Source organism: Pistacia vera, unplaced genomic scaffold (genome assembly GCF_008641045.1).
Source record: "Pistacia vera cultivar Batoury unplaced genomic scaffold, PisVer_v2 Contig499, whole genome shotgun sequence".
Taxonomy (NCBI): domain Eukaryota; kingdom Viridiplantae; phylum Streptophyta; class Magnoliopsida; order Sapindales; family Anacardiaceae; genus Pistacia; species Pistacia vera.
In genome coordinates, this window is record NW_022196333.1 from 169,357 (window position 1) to 188,705 (window position 19,349).

A 19,349-nucleotide genomic window follows, 5' to 3' on the forward strand; every position below is an offset into this window, starting at 1 on the left:
CCTTATTTTGTAATCACTTTATATTAATCGATCATTACAATTTTACCCCTATTTAATTAAGTTTTTGGACAATAATGCCTTTATATTTAAAACAAATTACAAGCTACCTAAGACCACCGTCACCTACTAGCCACCACCGTCGACAGCTGGCCAACCACTGTCAGAAGTTGTCGTCGTGTGCCGATATGGAAGTTTTCAGCCATATTGATGGCCGAAAACGGCTAGATGGCTATTATGTTCATTTTCAGCAAGATCTACGGCTTTTGGCCGTTAACGACGACCAATTTTAGTGGTAGATATGACCATTTCCGGTCAGATCCATCGAAAATGGCCATATCGACCCACGGCTAGCTAGATCCGGTCGATCGTACGCTCTTATAGCCAATTCCTCCTTCGTTTACAGTGGTGGCTGACGGCGAGCAATGGCTTGGGGTAGGTGGGGGTGTTTTTGTTAAGTATTAAACTTTTTTTGTTGTTGGGGTGTTTTAGCAAAATTTCAAATGTAGGGGGTTAAATAAAATGATTTAAATAATAATAATAAAAATAATATTATATTATTATGTAAAAAAGAAAGGTATTTTAGTAAATTATATAACATGTTCACCAATTTATTTCTTCAAACCAAACATATTAATATAACATATTTACCAATTTGTTTCAACCAATCAAACATATTTCTCTAAACATTTTCAATAATTTTCAAGATAACTAACTTTTTATTAATATAACATTTCTAATAATACAATATTCTTTCGACCAAATACATCATTATAAAATGTTGAAATCCGGCGAAGCCTATCCGCCTATGTAACTAACTCTAAGAATCAAGAAATTCTTTAGTGATTAAAAAATTGTGAAGGTTTAGGGCTACACGATAAGGTATTATTAAGGTGCGACTTGCGAGACTGCGAGCTCTAACTTCACAGCCTAAATTGCTCCACAATATTAACATTATGTTTTGAAAACAGGAAGCAATTTATGGTGGGGTCCGCATCCTACTAGTCAAATTCTTATTTGTCAGTGACGTTACTTAGCTACCTCGTGAATACCCAAAAAACCTCAACTACCCTAGACCTCCGAGAGAACGAATATCGTTAGATCGGTTCCGACTCAACTCCCGATCCAAGTCTGAAATGGATATCTCACAACATGACCCGAACTCTAAACCGAATCGTTCCGGAGGACCCGACGTCGAACTCTATACCATTCCAAGCAACTCCAGTAAGTCTCTCCCTCCTCGCCTCTCTTAATAAACCTAAAATTTTTCGATTGTTTCCCGTGAAAATAGTTTCTCAGCAAAAAAATTATAGGAAAGAAATAGTTAATTTTTTTTTTTTTTTAAACTTTTATTTTGTTTAGGTTGGTTTAGGTGGGATGACATTCACGAAACAGAGCGTATCGCTCTAAAAGAGTTCTTTGATGGGAGCTCAATTTCAAGAACTCCTAAAATATACAAAGAATACCGGGACTTCATGATAAATAAGTACAGAGAAGAGCCTTACAGAAGGTTGACATTCACTCAAGTTAGAAAGTCACTTGTGGGTGACGTTAGTTTGCTCCATAAAGTCTTCAATTGTTTGGATAAGTGGGGTTTGATAAACTTTGGTGCACCTGCGAGTGACAATAGAGATAACTTGGAGGACATTAAACTTCAGGATCAAGTTAGGGTTGAGGAAGGAGCCCCGAATGGGGTTCGTGTGGGTGCAATGCCAAATTCTTTGAGACCACTGTCGCCTCCGCAGTCTGCAGGGGAAGGTAGAGTGCTGGATGGTGAAAACGGGTTTAAATTGCCCCTTCTGGCGTCGTATTCAGATGTTTTTGGTGATTTGGTGAAGCTGAAGGGTTTGAAGTGTATGAGCTGCGGAGAGAAATGTGATTCCGGATGCTATGAGTATTGCAAGGTATATAATATATATTAATGTGCTTTGCTTTCTGATGTTGTTAGCTTAGAATTATATGGTTGTATTTGTGCATTCGATGTGTTTTGTTTTTCTATTGGTTTCATTTCTTTTCTGCTTGGGAAATTGTCGCTAACTTCTTTCTATTTACCGTGTGTTTTTTAATTTTTGGGTCGTGTTTTCTAAATTCTTTCATTTTTTTTTTTTTAATATTTGATCTTAGGTTGCTGGACTGCTAATAATATGGTCTTGCATTGTCCACATGCTATTTGTGATTGCTCAATCTCCATTTTTTGAGCTTATGAGTTAGTTTATACATTTTATTTTGGTTAATAAGGGACCAATATTGTGAAAGACATATTTAGGTGTTGCTAAGAACTTTTTATATTGGTTGGCTGTGCAGCACCGTGTTTGGACTCATTATGGTTTCCTGAATTGTATTTATTTTACTATTGCAATTTTATTGGTGGTCTTCCTAGATGATATGTGGGTTATGCTATTGAACTTGAATGTTTATTACATTACATCTAATATAGGTTTGGACTGTTAACTTTAAAGGGTATAAAGTTGATAATCCTCACTTTCTGGGAATTTAATCTTCTGAATATAAGAAATTCAGCCTTGATACTAATTCTTATTGTACATGTATATCTTAGACGTGTAAATAATGCCAACCTCTGTTGAGTAGATGTACTGAAGTAGTCATATGAGGTTTTTTTTTTTATCCTCTCATTTTACATTTTCTTTTTTCTTATAGTTCTTGCAATGCCCTTTACAATTCTATTTTCGTCAGCAGGGTCGCTTCATCATTTGTGTAAAATGTTTCAAAAATGGAAATTATGGGGAGAACAAGTCCATGGATGATTTTAAGTTTAATGATGGCAATGGAAAAAATGTTACTCATGGATCTACCTGGACTGAGGCTGAAATCCTACTTCTTTTAGAATCTGTTATGAAGCATGGGGATGACTGGGAGCTTGTTGCTCAAAATGTTAAAACTAAGAGTAAACTCGATTGTATTTCAAAGCTCATTGAGCTGCCTTTTGGGGAGTTTATAATGGGTCCTGGCCGTGGAAGGGGTGGTCCTGATGGCTCCACTGGTAGCTCGAATATTGCTACACATGGACTGATGCCTTCATCTGAGCATCACGACACTAAAGTTGAGGATCAGGTTCATGAGCAGATGGATGAGACTGAGCAAAATGGAGATGCTGCAAGCCAGGAACCTCCTGCAAAGAGAATACGAATTGCTTCCCTTTCGGATGCTGGTGGTTCATTGATAAAACAGGTAAAGGTGCTTGGCCAGACCATAACATTTAGAACCATACCAGACTGTCCTTTCATTATTCTGTAGTAATTTTACTTTATTATCAGGTTTTATTTTTTTTCTCACTTGGAAAAGGAAGTGTGTTATATGAACTTCAGATTGTTTAATCTTCTTATGGGTTTGCACGTTGTGCTGGTGGTATTGCATACTTACGTGTGCATATGCTGGCAGGAGAAATAGGAAAAAGAGGGACTTGTAATCTACTTTTTAGAATTGCTCTATTTGGATCGACTACAGACTGCCAGCTTTAATCAATATTTTTTTTTTTTTTTTTGTTTGTCTCAGGCATTAATAAATCATATAAAAAAGAAAAATAAACATGTTGATTTCTAAAGTTTCATCCTATCTTTCTATGTGTGATGAATGTTGACATTGTTTCTATTAGGTTGCTCTCATCTCAACCATGGGGGGCCCACATATAACTGCTGCTGCAGCCGAGGCTGCAATCACGGCACTTTGTGATGAAAGCTCATGTCCAAGGGAGATATTTGATGACAATGAGGAGTATGTAGATTATGGTCTCCCACTATGCGCGCCATCCCCCCCCCCCCCTTTTTTTTAATTTTTTTAATTCCATGTGATGCTTTAAGTCAATTGGTTAGCTTTTCTGTTATCACTGTGATCTTGACATTATCTTACATTTTTTTTTTTTTTTAATGTTTCAGGGCATATCAGGTCGGTGCTTTAGAGACAAAGGAAACATCCTCCCAGTCAGGTATTTGTTGTAATCACAATTGTACAAAATTTTTTAGACAGCATAAGTAACTTGCTTACAGGAGCTGGGGGTACCAACTGTGGTTTCTCTGCTACTTTATACTCCCTTACTTCCTATTTTATGTGAAATCTTTTTCATTCATCACATAATTCCAAATATATGACTTTAGTGTTCGTTATTTTGGTTCTCTATCTGTCTATATAGCAGATTTTGTCACTCATTTACACTTTTTCAATACTCGGCAGCTTTCCCTGGTCATTTATTAGCTTTTATTGTTACTTTGTATCATTTCTAATCATCTCCATTTGTATGGTTTCCTATAGGAAGTCAAGAGACATGCACAGAAAATAACGACATACCTCTGACTTTACGTATTAGAGCAGCGACAGCAACTGCTCTTGGGGTAGCTGCTTCTAATGCCAAATTATTAGCTGATCAGGAAGACAGGGAAATTGAACATTTAGTGGCCACCATGATTGAGACACAGGTAGGTCAATTTTTTTTATTTCAATTTCTCTTTGTTCCTTGTTGAAAGACTTACCGGTGTGCAGCTCCTAATATTTGTTCATTTCATAAACACATAATTAGTTAAAGAAATTGCACTGCAAAATCAAGCATTTTGAAGATCTGGAGCTGATAATGGAGAAGGAATATGCTGAAATGTTGGAACTGAAAGAATGTCTTGTAGCAGAGCGGATTGACGTCTTGCAAAGGGCTTTGAGTGCTGGTGTATCTAAATGGAGAGATCATACTTATATTAAATCGCAAACTGGTAGTGTAGTTTGATGATGTAGTAAGTAGATTTCAATTTAATGTAAAGAGGCAGAAGTAGAATAGATGAATCTTTAAATCAAATTTTCCAGGATTCAAATGTATGATTTATGTATAATTTCCCTTTCTTTTGATGTCAGAAGCAATTACTGTCTCTCTCTCTGGTTCTCTGTTATGGGGTGCTGATGCAATTGGGTTGGAATTAGGGTCATGGAACATTTTGCACCATTAGTTTCGTGAATTTTGTCCAAAGGCATTACAGTATACACCGACTGATTTGCGTAACGAACTTTATTTTTGTCACTGGAAACGTAAAACACACAAGGTTATATCCCTTGGTCTTGTGGTGATTAACCCGGAAAGTTAGATTGGTGATTCTGCTGAGTCACGGATAGATCCGGAGGCAGAACAAATTGATGATTTTGTTTTCTAAGATGCAACAAATGAGTTTTGATTTGAATGTTGTTTTCTTCACATTTCGATCTCTCAGGTCATTTATTTTCAGCAATTTGCATTTTTAATTTGTTCTGGCAAGAAAGGCCGACGGGGGAACATAATTAAAAAGAAGAAAATCTGAAAGAAGTGCATTGCTCGTAGATTTATATACTCTTATATTTTTATAATGAATGCAGAAGTTCATGACTCTGGAAGATGATTTAATTCTGTTCCTCCCATTCAACTATTTCTTTAAACGTCTCGTGCTTGCCATTGTTTTGACATGGTCGGTATTCAGCATGGGCCAAGTTCTTGCATCGTAAATGATACATTGGATTTATGCCAACAAGGGATCACTTGCATATTTATTTATATTACAATTTTTTTTTTCTGAAAAAACTAATCTTGTACAATCTAATTTCTTTTTCTTTATCTCTCATTTGTACAATGTGTTCAATTCCACACTGTAGAAAATGTACGAGAAAGAAAGGAAAAAGAAAGGCCAGCAACAACCAACAATAATTCCTGCGGAGGATGCGACTTTTGTACTATAATTTTGTCCTTGTATAGTTTTCTTGAAGAAAGCACAAACACTTGGCTGTTTCTTGAATAAAGTCCCCCTGTATGAGCAGCACTATGAGCAAGATTTGATGAGTTTAAAATTTTGGAAGCTTCGTCTCCTAAAAAAGTTTCCAAAGAAGAAACTTCTTGCTGTCTCCTGGGGAAGTTTCCGAGACATATCCGAGTTCCCTTTCACCTGAAGTATAGTTTGTCCTATCTGATCCTGGACCAAATCAATAATTTTGGGGTCTACAGGATTCCCAGACACATCCGTCACAAAGAAACTATCTTTTGCTTTACCTCCCTTTGTCCATATTTCTGCCCTTCTAATGTTCAAACCATTCTCACGAAGTATCCTCGTAATATCCGAAAGAAGACCAAAGCGATCATCTGTACACACTTCTAGTTCCAGGCCCTACATTAACACAATAATTTTTCCATAAGTCACGTATAATCTATTATCCCGAAAAAGAAAAAAAAATTGATTATGGGGTAAAACAAACCTCTGAGGCTCGCCTCTCAATAGCTGCTTCAAGGCAAACTATAACTCGTTGTCTCTCAGCTTCTGAACTTACAGGGAATCCGTCCACATGTTTGATATAGTATTCCTACAAAAGTAGTTTTCTAAAGTTAAAAAATTGAGCCACTGCTACCATACAGAAAAATAAAATGGTGCAAGTGCCAGTCAATTCATCCATTATAAAACAATCTGTAATCATACTTGATAAGCTTCTGTTGTTCCTGTAATGACTGTGCCGTGATAAACCACATATTGCATGTCTGTTAGACTGCATACGATGTCGAACATTAACTTAGGCCGGTCTCGAGACCTTATAGTCACAGCTGTATAGTCTCGATCACTGCAGTCCATCACGGTTACATGAGGTCTTGAACTCTCGTACTTAGGACTTTCTGGCCTCTCAAAGTCCCTATCTGCAAACAACATTTGGTGTAATCTTCTTTCTCTATACATTACCCCATTTGAAGAAATGGACATTCGTGGTGTCCTGAAATCAGTACTGCCTCGTAAGACATTACAGAGGAGTTCCTTGATCTTTGACAGCCTTTCAGGATCTTCAATTGCGCAGCCGGATGATTGGTCTGTGACATGAAGAACTGCTGCAGCTCTGGCATTGTGTGCCCAAATCACAGCATTTACCACATTGCAGCCGAGGTCTGTTAGGACTGCAGACACTTCTGACAGTAATCCAGGCCTGTCAGCGCCAGTTAATTCTATTGAGGTATGCTGTTTAGAGGGAATTACACCAACTGAGCTTCTCATTGAATTTAAGAAACTTGCATTGGTTTCCAGAGTCTGAAAAATTGAACAAATGAAGATTGTGAACATGAGATTTGCAAAACACTGAAATGACTTCATACGCTACCCTTGTTGTTTCTATCTATGCTCAAAGACACTCAAAAGTTTGGCCATAAGAACGAAATGTTGCTTACCGATTGTAGATAATTGACGGTTACTTTATCTCTGATCTTTTTCCCATCCGTGTCAGTAACATAAAACACTGGAAAGCAAGTTTCAAAATTAGAAAATTACATAAAACAGAGAGATTTTTTTTTTTTTTTTTTTGTAAAGTAAGTGAAAAAAACCATACCATCCATTAAATATCCTCCATCTGAAGATACGTATGCTTTTGTTATAAGAAGGTTGAGGTCTTTAAGAACTTGGACAACTTCAAGCAAATGACCGTGCCTATTGACCCCATCAACCTAAAAACCAACAGCTGGACGTTGAAGAATTGCATATATTTTTTAAAAAACATTTCATTAAAACCAGGGTGCATGAGATATTGCTGTTTTTATGTTGGATCAAAATAAATTTTGTGATGGCAGCGCACAATTTCAACCTATGGTTTTGTCAAAGCTTATAAAAAATGAAAGATTTTTTTTTAAAATATAATAAAAGGATTGCATTATTTGAAGTTGAAAGGAGAAGGAGATAATTGAGAGTGAGCCGTGGGTGAGAAGAAGAAAATGGGAGAAGCAGAGTTTACTTTCTAAAATTCTTCCTCAATCTTCTTTCGTGTAAATTTATGAGAGGGAGAAGCAAAATTAAGTTGAACTAGCGTAGCACACTAGCCTATGGCAACAACCAACCACCCAGCATAAACAGGCGACACACCACCCAATCAGAGAAATAGCTACAACAACCCTCTCAAAACCACATAGTAGCTGCCTACTGCATCACACTCAACCAACACACAACTATAACCACTGAGAAACCACCCTCTCACTCAAACACGCATGACTGGTCAAATAGCAGGCCACAAACACTCAGTCCCAACCACCATCAGCCCAACAGCGTAGGACCCACATGGAAGAATCTAAAAGAAAATCAACAGAAAAACAAAAAAAAATAAAACAACACGCACCCCTAACCCACCTTACTAAGCACCTTACCCTACCAATGAACCCAACAAAAAGAAAACAAAGTGAAACGAATGTGTTGCCGTGAATGAAAGAAACTGAAGAGACGAAATAAAGAATCGCAAATGAAGGAGAAAAAATCGGTTAGGGCTCGATAGAGAACCCAAATGTGGGAAAACAAAAAGGATTTTGTTTTTAGGGGTTGAAATCTGGCGTTAAGTGTTCACCCGATTTTCTCCCAAAACGTTGGATCGTGTGTTGCTACATAACCTGGGTCTAACCGTGGGTCAACTAGGTAATATACATTCCTGGTTTTGGGCTAGCCTGACCTGGCTTAAAGGCTGGTTCCTGATCGAACCGGTTTAATCGTCGAACTGGCTTTTTTAAAACATTGGTAGAAGCATAAATTATAAAATAGGGTTAGAGGTTGTTATGGTATTATGTCATACTTCCCCACAAGGGTGACAATAAGGTCAAGTTGGCAAGTGTTTACGAGAATAAGGAGATTCTAGTAGGCACATGAGAGGTATGGACCAATTCAAAAGTAGTTGTTTTGGTCATTTTGTGGACATAGGCGAGAATTGGAATAGGGGTTCTGGGGGCAGGCACACATTATCTTTTGTTGCACTCTGTTAAATGTAAAAAAGAAATGAAATGTGGTGGATGGGAACCCACTGCGCTTTAGGATGATGAAATTTTCCTTGATGATAGGTCTAATTGTGAGCCTTTTCCAGAAGCCGGAGTGGAAGAAAGGTAGAAGAGCGGGCAGCGAAACTTTTGTTAAAAGATTTTATTTTTTTTTTTAAGGGGAGGGGGGGCGGGCCAACATTCTATTTCGGCACATGATTTGAGGAGAGGTTAAGAAGAAGGCAATAATTATACCTCTTCAGAGAAGTTCAGAGTGTGCCTAATATGGTTCATGCCTTCTATCCTAAGGCTTGTGACTCAACAAAAGCCATTAATCTCGATTGACCAACCTCTTCTACAATGTCCTCTTCACCACCAAAATCATCGCCTACTCTTGATTTTTCAACAAATAATCAATGCCCTCGTAGTTAAAATTAAAACTAGTATTCTTCACACCAACTTGCTTGTTCTCCCTTTCCTTTGAACCAACTTCCAAGGTTTATCTACATAGAAACCCTTAAAATTGGGCTCGAACCATTTCAACCACATCAAGCATATATAACTTTACCTCTTCTATCCGACTTTAATACAAGGAGGGGACACCTTATAATGTTCAGGAACTCTGCTAAAACATACTTCACAGCATATCACTACGTGAGCAACTCACCCACTTCTTCTAATGATTTCATCAATCACTCATCAAAACTAACTTCTGTACTCACAACAATTGTTATAACTTCTTCGCTCTTCTCAATCCACTTCTGACAACTTTCGTCCTCCACTTACTCACCAAAATATTCAACACTCAAAACAACTTGTCCCATGACTAATAATAGCAAAATACCTATAATGGAGAAAAATAATTATTAACTGATATATTAAGAGTTGACAGATTTTAAGAGTATCTACGAATCGCTTAAGCGATCTGGTGTACGCTTAAGCGGAGCGATCGTTAGCTCTGAAATTCTTTTTCATCATTTCACCTATAATCGGTTGTGACAATTGCTACCCCCCTTAGCTATTTGCAATGCAAGAAAATCATCAACAATTTCACTCATTTCAACTTGCATTACATCAAACACAACCCAATAACCTAAACCACTAAATTGAAATCATAACCCAATCCATTAAATATTTTGGAAAGAAATCTAAGATACAAAGAGGAGTACACAACCTAGACAAATGTTAGGAGGAGGAGGAGGCAGATCTTCTTGCAGAAGATGTTAATGGCAGAGGAAGAGCAGGCGGAGGAGGAGAGGTGAGCTTCATTTTTGCTAAGAAAATAGCAACAGGGAGGGGAGTTTTGACGTTAATGGCGGGAGAGTGGAATCAAGTTCTTTGTTTTGGGTTTGGGTTTCCTTGCAACAATTTTGGTTTTTGGGGACAAAGTATAATTTTTGAAAAATTAGTCAATGCTTCATTAATTCTAATTAAAACATGATTAGTGATAATTGTCTTAATAAAAAACAGACCATTTAGTAAAGGCTGAAAAACTTGATGGCCTTTAATTAAATCCAAGGCCAAAATGGCCTTTTAATCTTTTGCCCCCATGTTTTGCAGTTGTGACAGAGAAATTACTCTGGTGGGATAAATAGTTAATGTAAACGCAATTTTTTTTTTTTTTTTTTAATTTGGTGCTTTACCAAATTATATGGTATAATGAAATAATATAAAAAAAAAAAAAGTTAGTTACACAATCCTCCATTGGGGTTCAACATTTCACGGAGGTAGAAAAAAATCATAGTTTAATACAACACCCCATTTTTTAACTTTTGTTAGGACTCCTAACATACAAGCCTGACCGTTATCCTCTATAATTAATCACTTATCCTTATCATAATTTTTTGGTGTTAAAACTAATCAAGGAAATGGAAAAAAGACTTTATATTTTAAAATAAGCAGAATAATAATTAAATATTTTAAATAATAAAAAATATTTAAAAATGTTTTTCCAAATAATTATATTTAAGATTTATTTTTTTTTAAATTAATTTACTTTTTTTTCAAAGAAGGTGTACAACGTCTTTTCTATACCTTTAGGCATGTTTAGTTGGGGTAATCTCTCATTACTAAGATAATGTCATCTTTTATTCAAGGTTTTAAATCCGACTCGGGGGGCAACCTGGCCAAGCCACCGAGTCACAGGTTTTAAGGGTTGAACAGTCCGACCGACGGGTCGGCCCAATGTCAGCAAAAAAACAATTAAAAAAAAAAATGCAGATTTTTATTTTTGCCAGTGATAATAAAAAATTCCGTTAACAAACTATTCAAATCTAAAATGAAATTAAACTTAAAAGTTTAAAACTACAAGTCTACAACATACCAAGTTATAAGTATAAACTATAAAGTAACAGTAGTTTAAATTAATTAAACACACATAATCAAATAAAAAACCAACATCCTACATTCTATACATTTCCATTTAATTCAAGTCAAGGCTGACTTTAGGCACTAGTCTAGAAGCAAAATTACTTATATCAAGATAATCTTCGTCGTTGTCCTTGTCTTTGTCATCATCAGCATAACCAGCATCTACAAAAAAAATTGCAAGCAAAAAAGTTATTAGTTAAATGATTTAATTGTAAACTAAATTGACTAATGTAATAAACATTTAACAAATAAATTAAATAATGTAATTTTAGGAGCCCATTCAACATGGCAAACGTGTAAAGAAAATTGCTAGCCCTTTGATATTGGTTTTAAGTCACTAAGTAGAGCATTTAATTAAGAATCAAAATCTTTCATGATATGAGCTTTCATCTAACAATAACAAATTAAACATTGACCAACAGAGATTGTTAATTGACAGGATTTTGGACTAGCTTCTCAATAATGGTACGTTATGAGAAGAAAGTTTTAGTATCCTAAAGTAGATATGACATTGCAACTGCTGTGAAATGCACACTACACACAACCTATCAAACCAACCATTTTTACACACTTCAATTTTCTATCACAACCAAACCCACACCAAACAATCACCTCTTCAATATCAAGTTTCAAACCCACTTCTTAATATTAATAATCAAACAATCTCTCTGACTCTATCTCAAACAATCTCACAACGAAACAAAAACCAAACTTACTTGACAATAACAATACCAGATAACAACAACGAATACACATACCCTGAGGGAGCTGCCAAATATCAAGATCAAAGAAAAGAGCTATAAAACCGAATTTGGAAGATTAGGTTTAGAAGTCGTCGAAGGCCCGAAGATTGAAGATTAGTTAAAGATTTTGCTGATTGAAATCTGAATCAAAGAAGCCCAATCGTAGACTGATTTCGTTTTGGTAATGGGTTTTTTATTTTTCTCTCTGCTGGTGTTGGTTTTGTTGAATAAATTGGGGAAGGGGAGAGAGAAGCTGATTTCGTTTTTGGTAATGGGTTTCTTTGATTTTTCTTCTCTGCTGGTTTGGTTTTGTCAAATGAAAATGGGAAGGAAGAAGAGAAAGCTGAAAGGTTTATTTTAAGTTTTAATTTTATTATTTTTACTGTAGTAGCCTGGGTTTTACCGGTTGGACCGTGGTTCGTTGGCAAAAACCGTTCAACTGCGGGCGAAACCAAGTCAATTGTTATTTTCGGTTTTTAACAAACCGACCCGGTATGGACACCAGTTCAACCGACTGGACCGAGCCGGATTTTAAACCCTGCTTTTATTACTTGATTACCACATTTGGTTGCAAGTATATAATATTCCAGTAATCTCTAAACCAATAGTAGTTACTGTTGGTATATATGAGATAATCTGATTACTCATATTTTTTAGGTAGTTTAAGATTCACTTGGTAATTACTTTTTGTTACAATTTTACTCCTTATTATAAAAATTTTGGACAATAAATGCCCTTGTTTTGAAATCAATTTACATTAATCTACCATTACAATTTTACCCCTATTTAATTAGTTTTGGATAATAATGCCCTTATATTTAAAACAACTACAGCCCCCTAGGATGTGCAAAAAAAACTGTTAACTGAACCGAACAGAACCGAACTAGAAAATTCGGGTCGGTTTGGTTATTTATTATGTATACCCAAATTTTCGGTTCGGGTATCGGGTAATTATTTTAAGAACCGGGTTTTATTAGAAATTAAAAAAATAAAAATAAAAAACCTAGTTTTTAAACCTGTTTTCCTTTACACTTTCAAAGAGCAAGAGGCAAAAACCCCAAATCTTAAGTATTTAAGTTATTAATTAAAGTTGATTTAGTATATGGAAGAATTTGATTCACATTGAATTGAAATGTAAAAAACAGAATTCATGCAAATATTCAAATTCGAGTCATAAACCAGGTATCCGTTTTTGACCCCAATATTAGGGTACCTGAAAAACCGTTACCCTTAAAAGCGTTCGGTTTGTGGGTACCTTTTAGGGGTACCCGAATATTGGGTACCCGGTTTTCGGGCAAACACCGTAGGGTACCCGGTTTTGCACAGCCTAAGGCCACCTAGGACCACCATCACATGCCAGCCACACCATCGCTTTGGCCAACCACTGTCAAAGTTGTCGTCGTGTGCCGATATGGAAGTTTTCGATCATATTAACGACAAAAAACGGCTAGATGCCCGTAGATCTGGCCAGAAAGGTCAGATCTATATGTTTGTTTTCACAAGATCTACTGATTTGGCCGTTAAGACCACATTGTGGTTGTCACGGCCAAAACTATGGCCGTTAACGACGACCAGTTCTAGCGGTAATAAAAATGCCATATCGACCCACGGTTGCCAGATCCGACCGATCGTGTGCTGTTATAGCCAATTCCTCCTCGCTTATAGTGGTGGCCAACGGTGATAATGACTTAGGGTGGTGGGGGTGTTTTTGTTAAGAATTAAACTTTTTTGTTTGCTGAGGTTTTTACAAAATTTCAAATATAGGAGGTTAAATGAAATGATTCAATAATAATAAAAATAATTATATATTATGTAAGAAAATAATTTAATAAATTATATAATATGTTCACAAATTTATTCCTTCAAACTAAGTATATTAATATAATATACTCAGCAATTTGTTCAATCAATCAATATATTTATCTAACTATTCTCATAATTTCTAAAATAACTAATTTTATTAATCTATTTATAGTAATGTAATATTTCCTCGTCGAATACCCCGCTATAAAATGTTGAAATCCTGACTAGGCCTATCCGCCTATGTAACTAACTCTAAGAAAAAGAATTCTTTAGTGATTAAAAATTTGTGTAGGTTTAGGGGCAATGATAAGGTATTATTAAGTGCGACTTGCGAGACTGCGAGCTCTAACTTCACAGCCTAAATGCTCCACATTTAAAATATGTTTTAAAAACGGAAGTAATTATGGTGGGGTCGGCATCCACTAGTCAAATTCTTATTGGTCAGTGACGTTCTTAGCTACCTCTGAATACCCAAAAAACCTCAACTTCCCTAGACCTCCGAAAGAACGAATATCGTTAGATCGGTTCCGATCAACTCCCGATCCAAATCTGAAATGGATACTCACAACATGACCCGAACTCTAAACCGAATCGTTCCGGCGGACCCGACGTCGAACTCTATACCATTCCAAGCAACTCCAGTAAGCTCTCCCTCCTCGCCTCTCTTAATAAACCTAAAATTTTCGATTGTTCCCGAGAAAATAGTTTCCAGCAAAAAAATTATAGGAAAGAAATAGTTAATTTTTTTTTTTTTTAACTTTTATTTTGTTAGGTTGGTTAGGGTGGATGACATTCACGAAACAGAGCGTATCGCTCTAAAAGAGTTCTTTGATGGGAGCTCAATTTCAAGAACTCCTAAAATATACAAAGAATACCGGGACTTCTGATAAATAAGTACAGAAGAGCCTTACAGAAGGTTGACATTCACTCAAGTTAGAAATCACTTGGGGTGACGTTAGTTTGCTCCATAAAGTCTTCAATTGTTTGGATAAGTGGGTTTTGATAAACTTTGGTGCACTGCGAGTGACAATAGAGATAACTTGGAGGACATTAAACTTCAGGATCAAGTTAGGGTTGAGGAAGGACCCGAATGGGGTTCGTGTGGTGCAATGCCAAATTCTTTGAGACCACTGTCGCCTCCGCAGTCTGCAGGGGAAGGTAAGTGCTGGTGTGGAAAACGGGTTTAAATTGCCCCCCCTGGCGTCGTATCAGATGTTTTTGGTGATTGGGTGAAGCTGAAGGGTTTGAAGTATGAGCTGCGGAGAGAATGTGATTCCGATGCTATGAGTATTGCAAGGTATATATATATATTAATGTGCTTTGCTTTCGATGTTGTTAGCTTAGAATTATATGGTTTGTATTGTGCATTCGATGTGTTTTGTTTCTATTGGTTTCATTTCTTTTCTGCTTGGAAATTGTCGCTACCTTCTTTCTATTTACCGTGTTTTTTTTATTTTGGGTCGTGTTTTCTAAATTCTTTCATTTTTTTTTTAATATTTGATCTTAGGTTGCTGGACTGCTAATAATAGGTCTTGCATTATCCACATGCTATTTGTGACTGCTCAATCTCCATTTTTTGAGCTTATGAGTTAGTTTATACATTTTTTTTGGTTAATAAGGGACCAATATTGCGAAAGACATATTAGGTGTTGCTAAGAACTTTTATATTGGTTGGTGTGCAGCACCGTGTTTGGACTCATTATGGTTTCCTGAATTGTATTTATTTTACTATTGCAATTTTATTGGTGGTCTTCCTAGATGATATGTGGGTTATGCTATTGAACTTGAATGTTTTATTACATTACATCTAATATGGTTTGGACGGTTAACTTTAAGAGTATAAAGTTGATAACCCTCACTTTCTGGGAATTTAATCTTCTGAATATAGAATTCAGCCTTGATACTAATTCTATTGTACATGTATATCTTAGACGTGTAAATAATGCCAACCTCTGTTGAGTAGATGTACTGAAGAGTCATATGAGGTTTTTTTTTTATCCTCTTATTTCCATTTTCTTTTTTCTTATAGTTCTTGCAATGCCCTTTACAATTCTATTTTCGTCAGCAGGGTAGCTTCACATTTGTGTAAATGTTTCAAAATGGATTATGGGGAGAACAGTCTATGGATGATTTTAAGTTTAATGATGGCAATGGAAAAATGTTACTCTGGATCTACCTGGACTGAGGCTGAAATCCTACTTCTTTTAGATCTGTTATGAGGCATGGGATGACTGGGAGTTGTTTCTCAAAATGTTAAACTAAGAGTGTAACTCGATTGTATTTCAAGCTCATTGAGCTGCCTTTTGGGGAGTTTATAATGGGTTCCTGGCCGTGGAAGGGGTGGTCCTGATGGCTCCACTGGTAGCTCGAATATTGCTACACATGGACTGATACCTTCATCTGAGCATCAAGACACTAAAGTTGAGGATCAGGTTCATGAGCAGATGAATGAGACTGAGCAAAATGGAGATGCTGCAACCAGGAACCTCCTGCAAAAGAATACGAATTGCTTCCCTTTCGGATGCTGGTGGTTCATTGATAACAGTAAAGGTGCTTGGCCAGACCATAACATTTAGAACCATACCAGACTGTCCTTTCATTATTCTGTAGTAATTTTACTTTATTATCAGTTTTATTTTTTTCTCACTTGGAAAAGGAAGTTTGTTATATAACTTCAGATTGTGTAATCTTCTTAGTGGTTTGCATGTGTGCGGTGGGTATTGCATACTTACGTGTGCATATGCTGGCAGGAGAAATAGGAAAAAGAGGGACTTGTAATCTACTTTTTAGATTGCTCTTTTGGATCGACTACAGACTGCCAGCTTTAATCATATTTTTTTTTTTTTTTTTGTTGTCTCAGCATTAATAAATCATATAAAAAAGAAAAATAAACATTTGATTTCTAAAGTTTCATCCTATCTTTCTATGTGTGATGAATGTTGACATTGTTTCTTTAGGTTGCTCTTATCTCAACCATGGGGGCCCACATATAACTGCTGCTGCAGCCGAGCTGCAATCACGGCACTTGTATGAAAGCTCATGTCCAGGGAGATATTTGATGACAATGAGGAGTATGTAGATTATGGTCTCCCACTATGCCCCCATCCCCCCCCCCCCTTTTTTTTATTTTTTTAATTCCAGTGATGCTTTAAGTCAATTGGTTAGCTTTTCTGTTATCACTGTGATCTTGACATTATCTTACTTTTTTTTTTTTAATGTTCAGGGCATATCAGGTCGGTGCTTTAGAGACAAAGGAAACATCCTCCCAGTCAGGTATTTGTTGTAATCACAATTGTACAAATTTTTTAGACAGCATAAGTAACTTGCTTACAGGAGCTGGGGGTACCAACTGTGGTTTCTCTGCTACTTATACTCCCTACTTCCTATTTTATGTGAAATCTTTTCATTCATCACATAATTCTAAATATATGACTTTAGTGTTCGTTATTTTGTTTCTCTATCTGTCTATAGCAGATTTTGTCACTCATTACACTTTTCAATACTCGGCAGCTTTCCCTGTCATTTATTAGCTTTTTTGTTACTTTGTATCATTTCTAATCACTCCATTGTATGGTTTCCTATAGGAAGTCAAGAGACATGCACAGAAAATAACACATACCTCTGACTTTACGTATTAGAGCAGCGACAGCAACTGCTCTTGGGGTAGCTGCTTCTAATGCCAAATTATTAGCTGATCAGGAAGACAGGGAAATTGAACACTTTAGTGGCCACCATGATTGAGACACAGTAGGTCAATTTTTTTAATTTCAATTTCTCTTTGTTCCTTGTTGAAAGACTTACCGGTGTGCAGCTCCAATATTTGTCCATTTCATAAACACATAATTAGTTAAGAAATTGCCACTGCAAAATCAAGCATTTTGAAGATCTGGAGCTGATAATGGAGAAGGAATATGCTGAAATGTTGGAACTGAAGAATGTCTTGTAGCAGAGCGGATTGACGTCTTGCAAGGGCTTTGAGTGCTGGTGTATCAAATGGAGAGATCATACTTATATTAAATCGCAAACTGGTAGTGTAGTTTGATGGTGTAGTCGTAGTTTCAATTTAATGTAAGGAGGCGAAGTAGAATAGATGAATCTTTAAATCAAATTTTCCAGGATTCAAATGTTTTTTTATGTATAATTCCCTTTCTTTGATGTCAGAAGCAATTACTGTCTCTCCCTCGGGTTCTCTGTTATGGGGTGCTGATGCAATTGGGTTGGAATTAGGGTCATGGAACACTTTCACCCATTAGTTTCGTGAATTTTGTCTGAAGGCATTACAGAATACACCGACGGGTGCCATTTTATCAAACAGTAACCGGGCGGAATCAATATCGCCAAAACCGCAATAAAACGTGATCAAACGAGTCAGCGAGTGTATTTCCGATTTAAAATCTTGATTCTTGGCAACAAGTGAGTGGACAGCTTTGCCTTGTTTAAGGCTACCACAAGCCTTTAAAAGAATTGGGTAAGTGAAATTATCGGGCTCTAGCCCTTTGCATCTCATTTGGATATAAAGTCGAATAGCTTCATGGCCTAAACCAGCTTCTGCGTAGCCTCTAACTATGGTGTTAAAAGCAAAAGTCGATGGGTTAACTATTTGATTCAAAACTAAACGCGCGTAGTCAATTTCAGATGAGTTCACCAGAGATTCTATGAACTTCGCTAGTTGGGTTTCGGTGATAGTCTTATTATTAAATGAAGTTTTGATGATTTGGGCATGCACTTGCTTGAATTGGACTAAATGCGTGCAACCCTTGAACAATGGGAGAATGTGACGAGATTTAGAGGTTGTGTTGAAGTTTTCTAGTGATTTTGTTGAGTTGGGAATGCAGGTAAATTGAGGGTTTGCCAAAAGCGCCGGCATGTTTTGCGAGGAAATTCAATTGTAACGACTTCTCAAGTTTGCAACTGAAGAATAAGCTTGAAAGGGAAATAATACAGTCACCGACAGTAGTGTACCGAATTTGTGCACTGAATGATGTGACAAAATCTTGACCGTTGATTAATTTTAACTTAATATTAATAAACGGTTTGGATTTTGTCACATCATTCGGTACATAAATTCAATGCATTACCGTCGGTGGCTGTAGCATTACTCAGCTTGAAAATGTGTTGAATTTTTTTTTTAAGTTTGAAAAAGTGACAGTGGCACACTTATGGGGGTGTTTGTCTGAGCTTATGAAAATTAGCTTATAAGCAACAAATACTTATAAGCTAATTTTAGCTTATAAGCATTTGAAATTTTAAGCAATTATGTGTTTGGTTAAAGTACTTATAAGTGACTGATAAGTAGTTGATGTGTTTGGTAAAATGTGGCTTATAAGTACATTTTATTATAAAATGACTAAAAATGGTACTACATTAAACAAGGGCATACTAGAGAATTTTAAAATTAAACAAGGATAATGTGGTAATATACTTGGTCAAACTAGCTTATAAGCAGAGTGCTTATAAGCCAAAAAAAAAAAAAGTACCTCCCCCCCAACTTATTTTTTTTAGCTTATAAGCTCAAAAAAATTATAAACAAACATGTTAGCTTAATTAGAGCTTATAAGCAAGTTTGACCAACTTATAAGCTTAGACAAACACCCCCTAAGTATCGTTAAAGATTCAAAAAGGGTTAGAGTGCAAGGATTAAAACATATATGGGTGATAGTATAGTAAACTGAAATTGCTTAAAATTTTGAAAATTAAAACAAACACCCCCCATTCAA

The 19,349-nt window shown here is 36.2% G+C and overlaps 2 protein-coding genes, 1 long non-coding RNA gene and 1 pseudogene across 5 annotated transcripts; 3 read left to right on the top strand and 1 right to left on the bottom strand.

The window, feature by feature from the left end:
• The first annotated feature begins 1,080 nt into the window (after positions 1-1,080).
• Positions 1,081-4,958, top strand: LOC116105429 (SWI/SNF complex subunit SWI3A-like). 3 transcript variants are annotated; one of them, XM_031391855.1, is made up of 8 exons: positions 1,081-1,221; positions 1,360-1,901; positions 2,692-3,186; positions 3,611-3,729; positions 3,891-3,940; positions 4,264-4,427; positions 4,529-4,712; positions 4,852-4,958. In XM_031391855.1, the coding sequence occupies exons 1-8, from the start codon at positions 1,134-1,136 to the stop codon at positions 4,941-4,943; spliced, it is 1,734 nt and encodes a 577-aa protein (XP_031247715.1). In that variant the 5' UTR covers positions 1,081-1,133; the 3' UTR covers positions 4,944-4,958. The 3 variants fall into 3 exon arrangements, with proteins under 3 accessions (XP_031247715.1, XP_031247717.1, XP_031247716.1); XM_031391857.1 differs by having other exon boundaries at positions 4,855-4,958; XM_031391856.1 differs by having other exon boundaries at positions 2,695-3,186.
• A 628-nt stretch (positions 4,959-5,586) lies between these two features.
• Positions 5,587-7,428, bottom strand: LOC116105430 (ACT domain-containing protein ACR4-like). Its single transcript, XM_031391858.1, has 5 exons — positions 7,318-7,428; positions 7,160-7,227; positions 6,429-7,022; positions 6,211-6,315; positions 5,587-6,122 (listed from the first exon to the last, which is right to left on the bottom strand). Exons 1-5 carry the CDS (start codon positions 7,322-7,324, stop codon positions 5,781-5,783), a joined length of 1,116 nt encoding a protein of 371 aa, XP_031247718.1. The 5' UTR covers positions 7,325-7,428; the 3' UTR covers positions 5,587-5,780.
• A 6,772-nt stretch (positions 7,429-14,200) lies between these two features.
• On the top strand, positions 14,201-17,373 carry LOC116105414 (annotated as a pseudogene).
• Positions 16,679-17,249, top strand: LOC116105410. Its single transcript, XR_004124081.1, has 3 exons — positions 16,679-16,703; positions 16,856-16,905; positions 17,217-17,249. It is a non-coding gene; the product is annotated as an uncharacterized LOC116105410 (long non-coding RNA).
• Positions 17,374-19,349: the final 1,976 nt, after the last annotated feature.